The following is a 19712-nucleotide window of genomic DNA, read 5'->3' on the forward strand; positions in this document are numbered from 1 at the left end:
GTGATGTTTCTCAGTGAACAGAGCAGATACCAAGGGTGGATCTAGACACAGGAAAAAAACCGCTTATCAATTAGTCAGAAATTAGATGGTTATAACAAAAGAAAAAAATCTCTATGGAAAACAGTGTTTTAAAAGTTCCTGCTCTCTTTCGCCATCTACTGTTGCATGTTTGTAGCACATTCAAATCACTGTTTCTTTACTAATGTAGCTGAGTCCCAATACTCTCTTCCCTGGATTGCAAAGAAAGCTGACTCCAGACTTGAGCTTGACCCTACCTGATGTGATCTACTAGACTTGTATATCGTTTTATACAACAGGGGGGGGGGGAGCCTTAATGCAATTTACAATATGTATAATGCAGCAAAACAAATAGGGCTTGCCAATATCTGCTTTCCAACATCGTAATATATTGCCAGCTAAACTTCGTGATATTACAATGTCAGAAAAGAGACGGAGAGGAAGAAGCTGCCAGTTAGGGGGAATTTAAAGAATAAACATTAATACTAATAATAATAAACCTTACACACAAACCGTCCTTTAAAACGAACAGTATATGGATAGATTTTTCTTCCCATTTCTATTTCCACCCAAAGCTTTCTGATTCCCTCACCAAACCTCCTCTTTCCTCTGCTCCTCGGGTCCTGCTCAGATCCATGTATTTTCGATTTCTAGAGCTGACAAGTCAACCTGGCAAAGAGCCTTGGAAAACACTGCCTGAGAAAACACGGGTGCTTCCGCTAAACCAGAGCAGGTGGCCCAGTCGAATGCAACCAAAAACACAGCCCAGTGTCATCAGTTTATAAAGGCTTGGGAGTTTGTTTTTCTGCTAAGTAATTGTTTGCTTTATTGCTACTTACACATTCATTTTAATAGGCCATAAACCACAAACTGCAGTACCCACACTTTCTGAGCCTCTGACATGCATCAAGTTGACAACCTCTCTGGTTTAAGCATCGCCGTACAAGATGGGGCTATAAATCCAGACTATTATTATAGCCAATCTCAGATTTATTTATAATTAATGCTGGGGATCTTCCATCGTAATGCCAATTACTGATTTTCTTTAAAGGCGGCGGAGAGATGGTTTGTTTGTTTTTGCAGTGATTTCTCAAACAGAACAAAGCCAATTCAAGTGCTGTTAAAAAGCAGGAGAGAGAAAGAGAGAGGAGTTTGTTTGTCTGTTTGTTTGTTTATTAAAGACCAATGGGCATTTGCAGGAGAAAAGAGGGATCTCCAGTTGCTGCCCAATAATATTGCTAAGGCCGGTGTTGGTTTCTTTTACTCTGTTTCGGGGGCGCCTGCTATCAGCTATTTCTGTGACTTAAGTTGCACACTAAATGTGTGCTAAAGCATTACATGGACATGTTCTGCTCTGCTAGCTGGCATAAGCACGATGCGCCAAATAGCTGAAGGCTATCTGGGATGGGCAATTTGTGGATATATTTTGGGTACTTCCAGACTGCTACTGGAAAAGCACTCATGCAAAGTGCCTTTTCCAGATCTACATCCCCACCGGCATTCGAAATCTGCCAGGTGCATTTTGCACTGGCTATCGGCCACTTGTTGTTGTTTAGTCGTTTAGTCGTGTCCGACTCTTCGTTTCCCCAAAAGCAAGATCCCAACACACACATGAATGCACACTAAGCTGAGTGACACAGGAGCAGCCTTTGTAGACGGAGTAAGTCAGGGCCCCGCCCTTCCAGGCCAGGTGGAAATGAGCTACGTTTTGATTGCCGGAAGAAATATCAACAACCTCAGATATGCTGATGACACAACCTTGATGGCAGAAAGTGAGGAGGAATTAAAGAACCTTTTAATGAGGGTGAAAGAGGAGAGCGCAAAATATGGTCTGAAGCTCAACATCAAAAAGCCAAGATCATGGCCACTGGTCCCGTCACCTCCTGGCAAATAGAAGGGGAAGAAATGTCACTGCAGATGGTGACAGAAGTCACGAAATTAAAAGACGCCTGCTTCTTGGGAGAAAAGCAATGATAAATCTAGACAGCATCTTAAAAAGCAGAGACATCACCTTACTGACAAAGGTCTGTATAATTAAAGCTATGGTTTTCCCAGTAGTGATGTATGGAAGTGAGAGCTGGACCATAAAGAAGGCTGATCGCCGAAGGATTGATGCTTTTGAATTATGGTGCTGGAGGAGACTCTTGAGAGTCCCATGGACTGCAAGAAGATCAAACCTATCCATTCTGAAGGAAATCAGCCCTGAGTGCTCACTGGAAGGACAGATTGTGAAGCTGAGGCTCCAATACTTTGGCCACCTCATGAGAAGAGAAGACTCCCTGGAAAAGACCCTGATGTTGGGAAAGATGGAGGGCAGAAGGAGAAGGGGACGACAGAGGATGAGATGGCTGGACAGTGTTCTCGAAGCTACCAACATGAGTTTGACCAAACTGCGGGAGGCAGTGGAAGACAGGAGTGCCTGGTGTGCTCTGGTCACGAAGAGTCGGACACGACTAAACAACAAATTGGCCACTTGTGAATAAGTGAAGATGCCCGGGCGCCAGGATGGCACCTGACGTCTCCGTCATCGAGGTGCATGCCTGGGGATCCTTGGATCTGGACTGTTTTCACACACTAGCAACACATCCTGTAGAATTTGTTATATTTTATCCGTTAAAATATCTCTTATATTTTATCTGCACAATCAGAATGAATTTTAGGTGCCCCAAAGTCATGCTGAAAAATATGACTTTCAAGCCGCCTGGCTCGAAAATGGCAACCAGGCATTCTGTTTTGGTGACTGTAATCCTGGTTTAAGGCCATTTGGTGCCTAGGTTATATTCCTGAGTTTCTAACACTGATCAACAACAGCCGAGGCTCCTATCAATCCTATAGCAGGGTGTGTGGAGAATTACAGGCAAACCATTGTCTCTTAAGTCTGTAACATGAGCCCTGTAAGATGTGGCCTTTGCTTCTACGTAGCTCATTTTCACCTGACTTACTCCGTCTACAAAGGCTGCTCCTGTGTCACTCAGCTTAGTGTGCATGCGTGTGTGTGTTTGGGGTCTTGCTTTTGGGGAAACTTTAGAGAAAGAGGAGTTTCTGCTAGAGGATGCCCCAGGTGGGAGCAAAGAGGCAAGCTTGTCCACTCGAAAGACAGCCTGCTAAGCCATTGTTTGTGAGTGTCGGTTGGTGGTGGCTCTGTGGATTGAAAATGTGAGCATGTTTGAGATCAATAACCCACCAGCTCTTTCCACTGCCTTACTGTAACACTGCTGCTTTGATAGACTTTGGACTGAATTGTTTGGATCAAACGGTTGCATCTTTCTACTGTATCTGTATGTATCACTGATACCTTTGCAAGTTGGATTCGTTAGAGTGGATTTGTGTGTGTGCACGATTGGGACACATGAAGCTGTTTTCTACCTTTGGTCCACCTCACTCAGTATTGTCAACACTGACTGGCAGCAGCTCTGCTAGGCTACAGAGGGATGTCGGAGATTGAACTGGGGACTTTCTGCATTCAACGCAGATGCTTCGCCAATGAGCTGGCCTACGGCATTCCTTTCATCACAGTTAGGGATATTTTGCTTGCCATGTTTCGTTAGCTGTGTAGTGATAGTTATAGGCAAATGTTGTCGTTTCCATTGTATCTCTGCGCTGATTATTTGTTTGCTGTTCTTGTGATCCGCTGTCAGCATAATTTGGGGATGTGGCATGCAAATAGAGTTGGCAGTGCTGGTGATACTGGGATGATAAAGGCTGGCCTTTCTTACAAGAACGTTGGGTTGTATTCAATGAAATCTTTCCACAAACACAATGGAACTTCCTCTTCCTCCTCCTTTCCCTGCCACCACCTAAAAATCTTCTCCAGAGGGTCAGGAGATCCCACAGAGTGGATTTAGCAGGGCGCAGGAGGAAGCCAAAGCTCCCTTGCACCCGGCAGAAGTCATTCTGTCTGTGCGATAATTTAGTTGCATGCAACCCATTGTAAAGATAGCTGCGGTAATGACTATGGAGCTCACGGAATGCTTAAAAATAAGTGCAATGAACTTATATAGGTTTCCCGTTGACCTGTGTGACAGAAGAGTGAAATAACGCATACAGAAGCTGACCCGAGCTGGCCCCTCTCCTATTTTGCCAACCATCTTGTTCATCGAGTGCCGGGACAATTGTCTATTCAGATCTCGCCACCGCACTTGCTTTTTAGCAGGTCTCCCCTGCCTGCTTTCATGCCATGCCTGGCGATGCTGCCAAAGGAGACACAAGAGACTTGGCAAAAGGGCAACTCGGAAGCCTGCCCCCCGTTGCCAAACAAACATCCCACCAACCGCACATGCTGGAGATTCTGTTCCTCTGGCTGCCGAGGCTCAAAACATAAGAGCCTTCCAGCAGTAAATAAAGGAGGGGAGAGAAACGGCTTATGCATGGGAGACATCCGAGAATGCCACGTTAACGTCATTGGAAGAAATAGCTGCTGCTTTTTTAAAAATCCCCCAGAGGGGTTGTGAAGGTGAATGATTTTAAGCAGGACTGAAAGGGAGGGGATCAAAAGAGCAAGTCAGATGCGATGGATGGATGGATGGTGTGTGTGTGTGTGTGTGTGTGTGTGTGTGTGTGTGTGTTTTCTCTTCTCTGATTAGAAACTGGAGATGGAGCAGCAGATCAGGGCCACTCTATTATTCCCTAAAGCAATTGCGCATATATATATATATATATATATATATATATATATATATATATATATATATATATACATACACACACACACACACACACACACATACATACATACACACACACACACACATGTGAGACCTCAACTTATGAATTTAATCCATTCCGAATGCACACTCATAAGTTGAAAACTTCGTAAGTCGAGTTTTCCATAGGAAAAGCGGTTTCCCATAGGAATGCATTGGAAACGGAAAAATTTGTAACTCGAGGAAACCGCATCTAGCCGCGAACGGGTTTTTCGTCCGGATGTCGAAAAATCGTAAGCGCGCAGCCACTTTTTCCGCTCGTAACTCGAAAACATCGGATGTCGAATAGCTCGCAAGTCAAGGTCCCACTGTGTGTGTGTGTGTGTGTGTGTGTGTGTGTGTGTGCTATATATACACAGTAAAGGGATCCCTGCCCATTAGGTCCAGTCGTGACCGACTCTGTGGTTGCGGCGCTCATCTTGTGTTATTGGCCAAGGGAGCTGGCGTACAGCTTCCAGGTCATGTGGCCAGCATGACAAAGCCGCTTCTGGAGAACCAGAGCAGCACATGGAAACACCGTTTACCTTCCTGCTTGGAGCGGTACCTTTTTATCTACTCACCCCGTCGCAGGGATTTGAACCGCTGACCTTCTTGATCAGCAAGCCCTAGGTCTGTGGTTTAACCCACAGCACCACCTGCGTCCCTTATATACAGTAGATAGATATAAATCTCCAATACGGATACTGACTGATACACAAATCCCCACTTAAGAAGGCTTCTTTAAAGAGTACTGCAATGTCTTCAGCAGATCCTGAAAATACAATGAAGATTGTGTCTATCTGATGGGGAAAGTATACATTTCCTGTAGGGGAGTTTTACCCTGAACACATGAATTTCTGTTTCCTTAAACTCCAGTTCTTTGTATGTCACTGCTGTGTGAGGCTTGTTGGGTTAATTAATGATGACCACCATTATTTATTATTATTATTATTATTATTATTATTATATTGGTACCCCACCCATCTGACTGGGTTCCCTCAGCCACCCTGAGCAGCTCCCCCCAAAATATAAAAAACACAATAAAACATAAATCAATTTAAAAAACTTCCCTGTACAGCAGGGCTGCCTGAAGATGTCTTCTAAATGTGTATAACTATTTATCTACTTGACCTCTGATGGTAGGGAGTTCCACAGGGAGAGCGCTACTACCAAGAAGGCCCTCTGCCTTATTTATTTATCACAGTTGCTTTATCTTCTAAGGATCTCAAGGTAGCGTACATGGTTCTCCTTCCCATGTCACCCTCACAACAACCCTGTGAGGTAGGTTAGGCTAAGAGATGGTGACTGGCTCAAGGTCACCCAGAGAGCTTAAATGGCTAAGTTGAGAGGGATTCGAACTCTGCTCTCCCTGGCCTTAGTCCAACACTCCAAGCCATTACGCCACACTTTACGAATTCATGTCCTGCTGGACTTGATGGGCCATAGACCTCATCCATCAGGCTCACCTTATGTTGTTACAGCACTCAGTCCATTAGTTTCAGTGGGTCTACTCTAAGCAGAATTAGCTTTGGATTCAACCCATTGCCACAGGGTGGGCAGCGGGAGGTTATAACCAGGTTAGACGGCATTTTCAAAAGCCATGAAAAATTAAAACAGGGCTATTTAAACTTTTTATATGGCTTTTTAGGGATGCTGATGGCGCTGTGGGTTAAACCACAGAGCCTAGGGCTTGCTGATCAGAAGGTTCGAATCCCCGCGACGGAGTGAGCTCCTGTTGCTCGGTCCCAGCTCCTGTCAACCCAGCAGTTCGAAAGCACGTCAAAAGTGCAAGTAGATAAATAGGTACCGCTCTGGCAGGAAGGTAAACGGCGTTTCCGTGTGCTGTTCTGGTTTGCCAGAAGTGGCTTTGTCATGCTGGCCACATGACCTGGAAGCTGTATGCCGGCTCCCTTGGCCAATAACGCGAGATGAGCGCCGCAACCCCAGAGTCGTCTGCGACTGGACTTAACGGTCAGGGGTCCCTTTACCTTTACCTATATAAGAGAACACATTGTGAGTCATGATACCAAGTGTTCTGTCTTGCTGGTTAGCCCAGTTGGTTAGAGCATGGTGCTAATAATGCCAAGCTTCACAGGTTGGATTTCCATATGGGCGCATATTCCTGTGGGTGGGATGCAGGTGGTGCTGTGGTCTAAACCACTGAGCCTCTTGGGCTTTGCCGATCAGAAGGTTGGCGGTTCAAGGCCCCACGACGGGGTGAGCTCCTGTTGCTCTGCCCCAGCTCCTGCCAACCTAGCAATTCGAAAGCACGCCAGTGCAAGTAGATAATTAGGTACCTCTGCGGCGGGAAGGTAAATGGCCTTTCCGTGTGCTCTGGTTTCTGTCACGGTGTCCTATTGTGCCGGAAGTGGTTTAGTCCTGCTGGCCACATGACCCAGAAAGCTGTCTGTGGACAAACGCTGGCTCCCTTGGCCTGAAAGTGAGATGAGCACCGCAAGCCCATAGTCGCCTTTGACTGGACTTCACCTTTACCTTTTTCACCTTGCACATTCCTGTGTTGCAGGGGGTTGGACTAGATGACCCATGGGGTCCCTTCCAGCTCTAGGATTCTATCGTTCTAAATGAGAGGGGCTGTTGCCTTCTGTGCCCTTCCGCTTGTGGGTCTCCTCAGCGTGTTTGGTTTTGCCACTTTGTGGTGCAGAATGGTGGGCTAGAGATAAATCTTCAGTCTGCTCTGGGCCTTGTTTGGTTTGGCAGCACTGTGCCAGACTCCAGAGATCAGAGTGGAGGCTGTGCCTTTCCCTCCCTCTGGCTTCATGACATAGCAATTGTTACACAACTCAGCCGCACCATCTTGGCTGCAGGTGGAGGGGGGGGGAAGTGTGTAGTATTAGGATCAGGTTGCATTGGCAGGCTAGCAGTTGTGACCGTCAACCACTGTCAAAACCCCAGAGACAAGTCCCATCGCCTGCCGAGGTTATAAGGTAGCTGGGACTAAGCCAATTCCTTATTAAGGTGCAAGGGAAAGTCTCCAAAATCTGAGCTCTGAAATACGAGCACCAGGACTCTGAAGAGGCCACGATTCTGTGGCAGCACAGAAAATACACGTACGAGTCTGTGTGCCAAACAGCAGTGCCAAGTTCTTTTCCGATGAAAGCTGACCTGTCTAAGTTCTGCAAAACGTGCATACTAGTTTTAACTTTTTGACTTTAAAATAAATAAATAAATATTTCCTGAATCATAAAGGGATGAACCTTTGCTTAGAAACACTGAAAAAAAGGGAACTAATTCTTCTCAGTTGTGTAAAAAGTCACCCCAAAATGAAAAGTTGCAATCATCGTATATGTGACACCACTCTTCATGAGTATTAGCACTTTAAAAAAAACTTTATGGAACTTTTTAGAACTTTTACAGTGCCTGGAGCATTCTAAAGCTGGTTGGAACATTCTAGTAGAATCCAAAAATTGGTCTATATAGAAAGCCTTGTGGGCACACAACTAAACGTCTGAATTTTTAATAGTTCTTTCAGTGGCAATATACAGTATCGCACAAGAACCTCGATTTATTCTAAGCAATAAGAAGTGATGTACAATGTACAAAGCATTGTACAAGTAGCAGAAAATTTGCAAGCTCAATTTTTCCTGTACATGCTATGCATATTACCAGTGCTTTAGGGGGGTCTTCAAGGGTACTCTGTACCGACATCTCTTTTGGTTTTGTTTTTTTTAAGTGTGGCACTTATGGTAACAACTTCATGCTGAGTACCTGTTTTTCTAGAAAAAAAGCACTGCGTTTTGGGGCGACCTATTTTTAAGAGATTTGAAAATGGCAGTTCATTTCTTTGTTGTTGTTGTTTTTGGCAAAAGTTCCTCTAACTAAGCTACAGGAACATAAGGTTGTAAAAAAAGTTTTACACACCCTGTGAATTTACTTTGCTTCTTTTCTCCATAGGAAATCTTGTTTAGATCTCCCCTCCTACAGGTGCCTTCTGAAATTTCACCAGGCCTATAGATTTCGAAGCTTATTTTCATAGTCAACAGAGACTAGATACTTGCTCCTGATACACGTTTTGTTATTTGCACGCAGCGCTAAATTCCCTGCTCTCCACCCCTGCAGATCTACGAAGACCCCGAGTCTGTGCCCACATCACCTCTGCCGAAGAACCACATATTCACCGGAGAATAGAGCGAAATTGGAGAGCAGCTTTGGCAAAAACAAGGGGAAGAAACGGTGACCAGGAGAAAATCCATCAACAGTGCGCCCAGTGTTCAGAAAAGCAGCCAAGTGAAAGAGGCTGGCAAGGTAAATGGGGCCCTTTGTGTTCTCACAATGCTGAGTTGGATGCAGGTTCGGCAAGCGAGCCTCCTCCTCCGTCCTGGAATCTGCCATGTGGAAAGGGAGAGAGGGGCAAAGAGCTGTTGAATGTCAAAGGAGCAGCCCTTCCCTGGGCAGAGGTGGCAAAAGGCCAAAAGGAAAGTAGCAAAGGAGAAGAGTTTAGCTTTAGCAAAACGGTCTCTCCAAATCCAGTCCGCTTCTGCCCATCACAGGGATGAGCAACTAGCTACCTCCAGAGCTCAGTCCGCCCCCTTCCTTCCTAGGACCTGTTATGAATTCACATTTGGGGTTTCCTACACACCGCTACGAATGAACAGAGAGGGGTAACCACAGCTTGACAGCTACGGCTACCCAGAGTCCTTCGCACCACCATTTCGCCGCCACAGCTTGGCTCTCCTTCCCTCCAGAGACCCGCACCCCCTCCGCAAGGATTAACATATTCAAACACCTCTCAAACACCTCCTAAAATCCAACATAAACTCTGCATTTCCCCTTCGCCTAAGGACAAGCATATGCAACCATAAACTCTGCATTTCCCCTTCGCCTAAGGACAAGCATATGCAACCATAAACTCTGCATTTCCCTTCGCCTAAGGACAAGCATATGCAAAGGACAAGCATATGCAACCCTCGCCTAGACAATTATCATAGACCATTATCATAAACTCCACATTCCCTTGCTCCGTCTTCCCTCCTGTTCAAGACAAACAGCCCGATGAGTCACAGCCCAAGCTAACAATAATCCTGTCACGGAACTCAATGAGGCATAAGTAAACATTGTAACACTGACAGCCCGAAACCAAGAGACAATTGCTACAAGCCCCGATACAGCGTCTCCAGAGAAGAAGGGGGGGGGGAGAAACCCAAATTCAAAGTGACACTTTCTAAACTCCACCAAGTAACGCAGCCCATCTTTATACAACCTTACCATTTTATACAAACCTTATACAAACTTGCTATGAACTTTTACCTTCTCGTGATTATATGCTTGCTTCTTGTGATTACATGCCTGCTGGCCTAATGTGCCTTAAATGTGAGAAACCCCTTATATCCCTTGAAAGGCGTCCCTCCCTACATGCCTAAGAACCTAACCACAACCTCCATATTACTCTTGATTAATTAAACTAGTGTTCCTCTGTATTAGAAAATAGGTTGTTAGTATCTCTTTGTATTAGAAAATCACTGTTTTATATTTTAGAACTGTATACGTATAACCACAACCTCCATATTACTCTTGATTAATTAAACTAGTGTTCCTCTGTATTAGAAAATAGGGTTGTTAGTATCTCTCTGTATTAGAAAAAATCACTGTTTCATATTTTAGAACTGTATACGTCAGGATGTATTAGAAATGTTTCCATACTTATTTTCTGTGCAACCCTTCTCTGACCCCAAGCCCCCCTGAAATCTCCCCATCACCGTCCCATACCCAACGAAGGAAGACACGGACAATAGAAGGATTAGCTTGACAACTTTATTCAAATTAAACATGCCATAGTCCATCTTCCCGCGGCCTCGAGGAAAACACCTGCCGGATGAAAATCACCTCATGGAAATCGTCAGGAAATCGCTCCACTCCTGCGCCCATCTCGGAAGATTGCCCACCTGTCGAAACAAAGGGGAGTGCCATCAACGACAGGAGAAGAGAGATTGACATCTCTCCATCTGAAAAGAAAAGTCATCTCCGCACCTAGCTAATCCGATCTCCCACCCGTCGCCCTTGTCTCCCCCTCCCTCCCAGTCCAGAGAATTCCATGCATGAACAGAAGGGTATATAGGGGGACTTCACCATTTCCCGGGGTCCTTCCTTTTTTCCAGAGGCAGGGACCCTACAGCTGTAGTTTTCTGCATTTTTTCAATAAAGGGATCTGTTTGTTTTCACTGACAGCAACGCGTGGTCTCTGTCATTTTCCCGGCGGAGGCGAACCAAGCGCAATCCCGGAGCTTCCAAGCCGCGCCTGTCCCTCTAACAGGGAAGCGCATTTTGGGGACAAATTTCCACGACAGTTTATGGCGAGCCAGCCAGGAGCCTTCGTTTAGCCGTACTCTGGGGGAGCCGTGGTTGGAGGGCCCAAGCGCACCCAGCCATTTGCAGGGGGGATCTCCTTCCCTGACTGTCCCTGGAGTTCTGGCCTAACTGGGATCCTTAGCGGGACCACACAGGGAAAACAAACAGGATCCAGACGGCCGTGGGGGTTGATTTTTACAAGATTTTCTTCTCCTGATTGTTGCGAGGTGACCAAGCTTCAGGAAAAGAAGGCAGCGCGCTGCAACGTGAGTATCAATAGGGAATTGGCTCTTTGGGGTGGGAATTGTCACAGCAATCAAACTCTTTCCTATTTTTCACAGCCAAAAAACCCAAAGCCCGTCGGAGTCTGCCCAGGCTGGAAGGTTTTGCGGCTGCCCTTTCCCTCCCCAAGGCTTGTTGTCCGTCGGAGTTTTGCCCAGATAGCAAGCCTTGGCAACTCTTCCTTCTCTCGCTTAGCTATCCCGGGTGAAGACGCCCCTCTGCCATGGCGACCTTTCTTAGGAATGACCCATGACCAGAGATTGCAAGTGCGCCCGTTCCCTTTTCCTACTTTGCATTCCTCAGGTCCGATCTGGCATTGTGTGGGCAAGCGTTCAGTAGGACCTGAGTCTAGAGTGTAAAAGGCAGGGAGATTGCTGTGGCACTATTAAATTTTGGGTGGGAGTAGGAGTCCTCCTCGGAGTGAGCCCACTTTCCTAGAACGTTTTCCTAAGGAGACTTTCCAAACCCCATTTTCCCTTAGAGAGCCCTTTAGCAAACCTTCCCAAGCCCACTTTCCTATCGGAGTCGGTCCACTTTCCTATCGGAGTCTGTCCACCTTCCTTAGACGTGCCCCAGGTTCCCCAGGAGTCCCCAGAACCCCGAGAGACCCCAAAGCCCCGTCGGAGACTGCCCAGGGCTAGAACTTGCGCAAGTGCCCCTTCGGAGACTGACCAGGGCAGAAAATGGGTGCACCCTTGTCCAAAGGGACATCGCTGCAGGCTTCAGGGGAGAAGGAAGCTCCGCCGGAGCTTACTTCTCGCCTGAACACTGACAGCCCGCTGAAATACGTCCTCAGCCACTGGGACGTCCTTTCAGACGGGAAGGGAATATCGCAAACCAAGTTGATGAAACTCTGCACAAAAGATTGGGTGAAAATTACTGCAAGGCAGCCCGCAGAACTGCGATGGATAAGGGAGGGATCCTTTAATCTGCAACGACTGGCCGCGTTGCGTGTCGCCCTAGAAGACCAGTACCCCCTCCAGATTAGGTACCTTGATATCTTTGAGAGCGCCCGAAAGAAGCTGAAGGGTGACAGCACAGCACCCCGACAAATGCCTATCGTCACCCCACTGAAGGGGCCCCCGCCATACCAAGAAGCTATGTTAGAAGAACCCTGCGAGATAGCCTCCCTAGCACAGAGGGCCCCCGTGGGATTGCCCCCGTCACCCCCAGCAGAGCCAGCTTCAGTGCCTGCTCCAGCTTCGGTGCCCGCTCCTGCCTCAGTGCCCGCTCCAGCTTCAGTGCCTGCTCCAGCTTCGGTGCCCGCTCCTGCCTCAGTGCCCGCTCCAGCTTCAGTGCCCGCTCCAGCTTCAATACCCGCTCCTGCTTCAGTACCCGCTCCTGCTCCAGTGTCTGTTCCAGCTCCGCAGTTGCCAGCGCCAACACCGCAGCCGCCCGCTACGACTCTCCAGGTACCCAATGTCGACGCCACAGCCAGCGATGGTCCTCAAAGCACCCAAGCCGCAGCCACTTCCATCCCGCCTGCTGCAAGCCCGGTTGCATCTCGAACCCGGAGCCATAGCATAGACGAGAGACTCCTTTTCAAATTTGTTGATATCTTGGATGCAGTAACTAAAGCGCCACGGACACAGCCTAAGGAGAAGGAAGGGGAAGGCGACCAGACCACAGACGCTGCAAAAGAGAAGGGCCAATTCCCCCTCAGATCTATTCCCCTCGCGCCAGTCGCCGCTGGGCAGCCACCTACCTACGCTTATGCCCACATCCCGTTTTCAACGTCAGACCTCATGAACTGGGCCAACCACATGAGAACCCTAAAGGACGACCCCGACCTCTGCTATCGACAAATTTCGGCCATTTTCTCCACGCACAACCCGACGTGGGCCGACGTCCACACACTCATACACACCCTCTTCAACGACGCAGAGAGAGAAGACATCTTCGCTAAAGCAAGGGAAGCGATCGAGAGGGAAGGCTTCCAAACCCTTCCAAGGAGACCTGCAGGGGCAGTCGGTTTAACCTCAGCATGCATCCTGACCGAACCTGACTGGGACTATAACAAGGAAGAGGGAATCTGGAGCCTAAAAATGTTCCGCAAGGCTATCCTAGAAGGCATAAAACTGGCAGGGAAGAAGGGCACCAATTGGACTAAAATACAATCAGTGACCCAAGGGCCAGACGAAAGCCCTTCCGCCTTCTACACCCGACTGTTGGCCGCTTTTAGAACCTGGGGAGGAATTGACCCCACCACCGAAGATAATCAAGTCATCGTTAGAAGCTTCTTCAAAACCCAATGCCAGCCTGATATCAAGAAGGTCCTCGATTTCCAATTGGGATACGAGGGAAAGCCCATCAGCGAAATCTTGTCCATAGCTAAGACAGTGTATGAAGGTCGAGACGAGAGGAAAAAGAAGGAGGAGAAACGCGAAAGAGAGGAAAATGCCCGCATTTTGGCTCTCGCACTCAGAGCACCATACCAACCTCTGCCCTATAGCCCACAGCAATCGTATAAATCATCCCCGGTCCCAGTGAGCACCCACCAACGGACTCAAGCCAGCCACCCCTACCACCAACAAGCACCGGCAGGGGGGCAAGCCAGGGAACATACCCGTCAGGGCTCCCCTATAGTCTGTTATGGGTGTCTGAAAGAAGGCCATTTCCGACGGGATTGCCCGGGACGTTTCAATCGAACCCACCCCATGCCCAACACTGGGGGACAGCCAACAATCAGCCCACCCTGGAACCCGCAGCCAGCCGGGGACCACCTGAACCCCTTCCTCCAAAATACCAGCCAACCACCCAGTTATTGACAATCAGAAGGGGATTCCGAATTGACAGCCCTGGCCTGCCCTACATTCCGTCTGTCCGCTAACGAACCCACCTGTACCATATCCATCGATGGCCACGAATACCGCTGCCTCGTCGACACAGGGGCCACCTTCTCTACGCTCAGTGATAGCCACCTACGACCCAGCTCTCAGAAACAACGTATCATGGGCATAGACGGAATCCCCCGAACCTGCAACCTCTCCGAACCCACCACTGTGACACTGGGACCCCTGACAGCCGAGCATTCCTTCCTCCTGACCTCCAGCCCCATCAACTTATTGGGACGGGACCTCCTGTGTAAACTCAAAGCAACCATCATGTGTAGTTCAGAAGGCATCTATCTACACATGCCAGAGGAATCTGTAATTACCTTCCAGGGCATCCTACAGGAGGAGAAACTACCTGACTTAGATATTCCCCCCGAGTTAGCGAACTCTGTCCCAGTGTGGCTCTGGGGAACCACCTCTACCTCTGTTGGACTCCTGAAATCTGCTGAACCCGTCCGAATAAACTACCCCACTGGAGTTCCCTTCCCCCGCGTGAATCAATACCCGCTGCCACGGGAAGCCATCGAAGGGTTAAAACCGATGATAGAAGACTTCATGGGACAGGGAATACTCGTCCCCTGCTCAAGCCCCTGCAATTCGCCGCTCCTGCCCGTCAAGAAAATCGGGCCCCCAGGTACTCTCGTTAAATATCGTTTGGTCCAAGACCTCAGGATTATTAACAATTTCGTCATTCCCAGGCACGCCATCACTGCAAACCCCAACACCATCCTGACGGGAATTCCGCCTCAATGTACCCATTTCACAGTAGTAGACCTCTGTTCCGCTTTCTTCTCAATAAGGGTGCATGAGGACAGCCAGTTCCTGTTTGCTTTCACCTGGGGACACAGTCAGTTAACGTGGACCAGGCTTCCACAAGGCTACCTTGAGAGCCCCACGATTTTTGCACAGGCACTGCACAAGGATCTGCAAGACCTGTCCTTCCCTGCAGGGTCGTCTCTCTTGATGTATGTTGATGACCTTCTGATATCAAGTCCGTCTGAAGACAGCTGTAAACAGGACACCATTTACCTCCTCAGCGCTTTAGCAGAGAAGGGACATAAAGTGTCGCCAAAGAAGCTCCAGTTCTGCCTAACTAAAGTAAAGTACCTCGGACATTACATCGGGCAGGGAGTCCGTGCCCTCACACCAGAAAGGATAGAAGCCATCGAAAGAGTTCCTATCCCCAAAACCAAGAAACAGCTACGTGGATTTCTTGGCATGAGCGGCTTCTGCAGAGCATGGATCGCCGGCTATGGAGAACTAACCAAACCTCTCGTCCACATGACTGGCAAAGATGAACCAGAACCCTTGGTATGGAGCAAGGAGTGCCTGAATAACTTCGAAACCATAAAAAGAGAACTAAAAATGGCCCCAGCCTTGGGTCTCCCCGATTACCGCCTCCCCTTCTCCCTCTTTGTGCATGAACGTAAGGGAGTAGCGTCCGGGGTGCTCACTCAATCTTTCAGGGGACAGGAGAGGCCAGTAGCATACTACAGCGTCCAACTAGACAGCGTGGCAAGAGGGACGGTGGGATGCCTCAGGGCCATAGCCGCCGCCGCAGAACTTGTTGACAGGGCACTTGAAATAGTTCGGAACCAGGAACTTGTCCTCAACGTGCCCCACTCCGTAGCCACCTTATTGAACCTGCGTGGCTGCCAACACTTCAGCAACGAAAGACTCAACCAATATGAGGCTGCTCTGCTTACCCCATCCAACGTACGGATCAAACGGGTGAACACCCTCAACCCTGCCACCCTCCTTCCCCTTCCCGACGATGGAACTCCCCACCACGACTGCACCCAAGCTGTCCGCCTAGCTGAAAAACCCAGAGATGACTTGGACTATCTCCCCCTCAGCGACCCTGACATGACCATATTTACTGACGGCAGCTCCAAAACTATTGCCGGGGTAAGAAGAACGGGGTACGCTGTCGTTACGCACGAACAGATCCTAGAAGCTGCCCCCATCTGCTCAAAGTACAGCGCCCAAGCTGCTGAACTAATAGCGCTCATAAGAGCATGTGAAATAGGAGAGGGCAAACGCATCAATATCTACACGGATTCCAAGTACTGTTTTGGATTACTCCACGCCACTGGGACGCTCTGGAAACAGAGGGGATTTTTGACAGCAGCTGGTACACAAATCTCCCATGCGGCCCTCGTCAAGAGGTTAATGGACTCCATTCACCTCCCAAAGGCAATCTCTGTCATCCACTGCAAGGCTCACACGAAGGGAACGGACTTTGTCTCGGTCGGAAACCGAAAAGCTGACGCGACAGCGCAGAGAGCCGCCATCTCGGAACAGCCGAGAAATGAATTCCAGGCACTTGTAGCCCCCTCCGACGTAGACTTTGCCCGCATGTACCAGTCCGCTGATGCTGGGGAACTTAAATTGTGGCAAGAACTGGGAGGAACAAAAACTAATGACATCTGGACCCTTCCGGACGGCCGCCTCCTGATGCCCAAAACGTGGGTTCCCAAACATTTGCGCGTCCTACACCAGTGCACACATTGGGGTTCTTCAAGGCTGGCAGAAAGTATGCTCAGACACTGGTACGCCCCGGGAGCCTACCAACACGCCAAGGCCATCTTGAAGAACTGTGTGATCTGCGCCGGCTTCAACCCCAAGAGGGAACCCAAGAAACCCCCAGGATCTCGACCGTGGGCTTATCTTCCTTTTGAAAGCCTCCAACTTGACTTCGCCGAACTTCCAAAGTGCCTGGGGTACAAATTCCTCCTTGTCATCACGGACCAACTGACCTTTTGGCCAGAAGCCTTCCCGTGCAAACGCGCCACCGCCAATGCCGTTGCCCGCATCCTGGTGCAGGAAATCATCCCCTGGTTCGGAGTGCCAAGACGCCTTGACAGCGACCGTGGGACACACTTCACAGCTGAAATCGTGCAGTCTGTAGCCCGAGCCTTTGGCATCAAATGGCACCTTCACACCCCTTACCACCCCCCTTCCTCCGGCCAGACGGAGAGGATGAATGGACTCATAAAGACCCAGCTAGGGAAAATTTGCTCCGCCACGGGACTGAAATGGATTAATGCGCTTCCCATCGTGCTACACAATATTAGGAGCCAACCAAGGGGACTTCTAAAACTTTCTCCTTATGAACTCCTATTTGGCCGCCCCTCTCCCACCCACACAACTCAATTGCCTGTATCTGAACTCGAAGCGGGGGAGAACGAACTTGTTACATACGTTACCCAACTGCAGCGCCAACTCAAGAGGCTACATGAGTACGCTGCCACTGCTCAGAACGTTCCTTTGGATGTAGATGCCCACCTATTCCAACCCGGGGACTGGGTTCTCATAAAATCGCTTAGGAAAGACACTCTTGAACCATCGTGGGAGGGCCCGTTCCAGGTTCTCCTCACAACTCCTACTTCGGTAAAGGTACCAGAGAGGGGTGCGTGGATTCACTATACTTTCTGCAAGGCATCTGCACCCCCCGCTGACCCCGAAGACAACACCGCAGACGCGGAGAGCCCCGCAACCACCGATGACGGTCCTGGCAACGGCCGGGACACTCGCAACACCCCAACTGCTGGGGAAGAACCAGATGATTGCTCAGAGGCAAGATGGCTCTCAAAAATAGTGGTGGACCCTTGCCCAGATGACCCCGACCGCCCTCCGATAAAACTCCAATTCCGAAGGGTGGAGAATCCATCACCTGAAACAACGTAGTACTAGAAACCCAATTATCTCTCCCTGCCACCCCCTCTTCCCTTCCTATGTGCTCTTTGTTGTCTTGTGCGTGTTCGTGTTGTACGTTTGTGTGTCTGTTCTTTTTCCTTAGGATTTTCCGGCCAGGGCAACCATGCATTTCTGGAGCGGCGCCTGTTCCTGCCTCCTCCACATCCTCCTATTGGCCACTGGCAACCCCCTTGGACTGCAATGTGGAAACAGTGCCCTGGAACACTCCTACGTCGACCGCGATCTCAACGACCCAAGCGAGCTTAGTGCCCTCGGGGAATTCAGCTTCTGCCTAGCCGGCACCAGGACCTTCATTCGTCACGCCTTTCGACCCCAACTGCAGGATACTCAAGCTTGGGAATTGATCATCCGCGATTCCTCCTTTACCGCCATCGGACGCGCCGTTTACTCTCTAGATGACTCGTGGAGCCGCTTGACCTGCCACAACGGAACCTACATCCGCGCGAAATGGGGAAAAATGACCCGTCAGTTTAATGCCTCCGAACTTGGGAAAGAACTCTGGGAGACGTATACAGACTCTATGTACTCCGAACGCTGGACTTATGGATTTTATTGCTCTGCACCATCTACAACCTCCACTCTACAAGGCATCTGCGTGCACCAATTTTGCTGTGTATGGGACTTACACACCCCGCCAACTTGGACAGGCAGCTCATACATCGAGGGCTGGCTGCACCCGGTCGGAGGGGGAAAGCGCTCCGAATGGGATCCACAGGGCCCCCAACGTTGTGGCGGCATCACGACCGACCCGGCCTACCTTAGATCTGCAGACCCCATCCACCCTATGGGCACAGCGCCACGGTATGTCAGGATTTTTGACTCAACCCCACCACCCCAATCCCGCAGGCTGTCATCATGGCATGGCAACAGCTACATACAACTTCTTCAGAGAGTCGTTCAGACAACTAACCTGTCAGAATGCTGGATCTGCGCACACGCCCCCTCCCACATCGACGAAGGGATTCCTCTGATAAGCACCCCCCTTACCTTGGACCAATTCAAATCTACCTACCTCCTTCAGCGAAACCTCACGTTCCTGCCCCCCAACTCACAATATATCTACCTCAGCGGCCGCACTGTGGGACCCCTGTGCCGAGAGTTTGCAGGGACAGGAGATCACATCGGTACAAGCATCTGCAACATCACGATCCGCACAAACCCCGACGGACTCTCCACATTGGTCCGCAACCATTCCCACTCCCGCATCTACCCCACGCTAGCGGACGCCTTGACTGCCATCCTTACACCATTTACGGGGGAAGCCCCGCCACCCGAAATCGTGAACGTCTTCAAGACGGGGCGCATCGAAAGGCCCCTTGCCGGATTATTTTGGACCTGTGGGTCTAGGGGCTACACCTGGGCTTCCATACACATGCAGGGATCATGCTACCTGGGCCACGTCCACCCCGGCTTTCGCGTGTCCCGGACGCAACCGACTGGCCGCTTGAGAAACAGGAGGACACCGTCTCTCACAACCCGTGCCCGAATCCAGCCTAACGGTGAGACGTGGCTCCGTGGATTCCTTCCCTCATATGGCACCTTTGCAAACCACCTCGACATCCTCCGCCTCGCGGATGTCCTTCTGCAGTTCATCAAGGAATCAGAGGCTACCACCCTAGCACTCCTCACCGAACTTAACCAGGTCCGCCTTCTATCAACCCAGAACAGACTTTGCGCAGACTACCTATTGTCGTCGATTGGAGGTGCCTGCAAGCTAATAGGCACCGAATGCTGCTCTTACGTATCAGATCAGACCCTTAACATCACAGGTCATCTACAGACCCTCAACTCCCTCACCGAGACCCTACAAGAGATCCCACATGAAGGACTCTCGGACTGGGATCCATGGTTTTGGCTGCCATCAACCACATGG

General features: G+C 49.5%; 2 protein-coding genes across 7 annotated transcripts in view; both read left to right on the forward strand.

Annotated features, from left to right (window-relative positions):
- Positions 1–19712, forward strand: part of ST3GAL1 (ST3 beta-galactoside alpha-2,3-sialyltransferase 1) — a 106237-nt gene that overhangs the window by 50566 nt on the left and 35959 nt on the right. For all 6 annotated transcript variants that reach the window (XM_060277600.1, XM_035126173.2, XM_060277602.1 and 3 more), the window contains one exon: positions 8778–8963. The gene's annotated coding sequence lies outside the window, so the exon portion shown is untranslated. The remainder of the gene's footprint in view (positions 1–8777; positions 8964–19712) is intronic.
- Positions 14112–17809, forward strand: LOC132592579 (protein NYNRIN-like). The gene has a single exon (XM_060278187.1). It carries the CDS (start codon positions 14237–14239, stop codon positions 17807–17809), a length of 3573 nt encoding a protein of 1190 aa, XP_060134170.1. The 5' UTR covers positions 14112–14236.

Source organism: Zootoca vivipara, chromosome 8 (assembly GCF_963506605.1).
Source record: "Zootoca vivipara chromosome 8, rZooViv1.1, whole genome shotgun sequence".
Classification (NCBI taxonomy): Eukaryota; Metazoa; Chordata; class Lepidosauria; order Squamata; family Lacertidae; genus Zootoca; species Zootoca vivipara.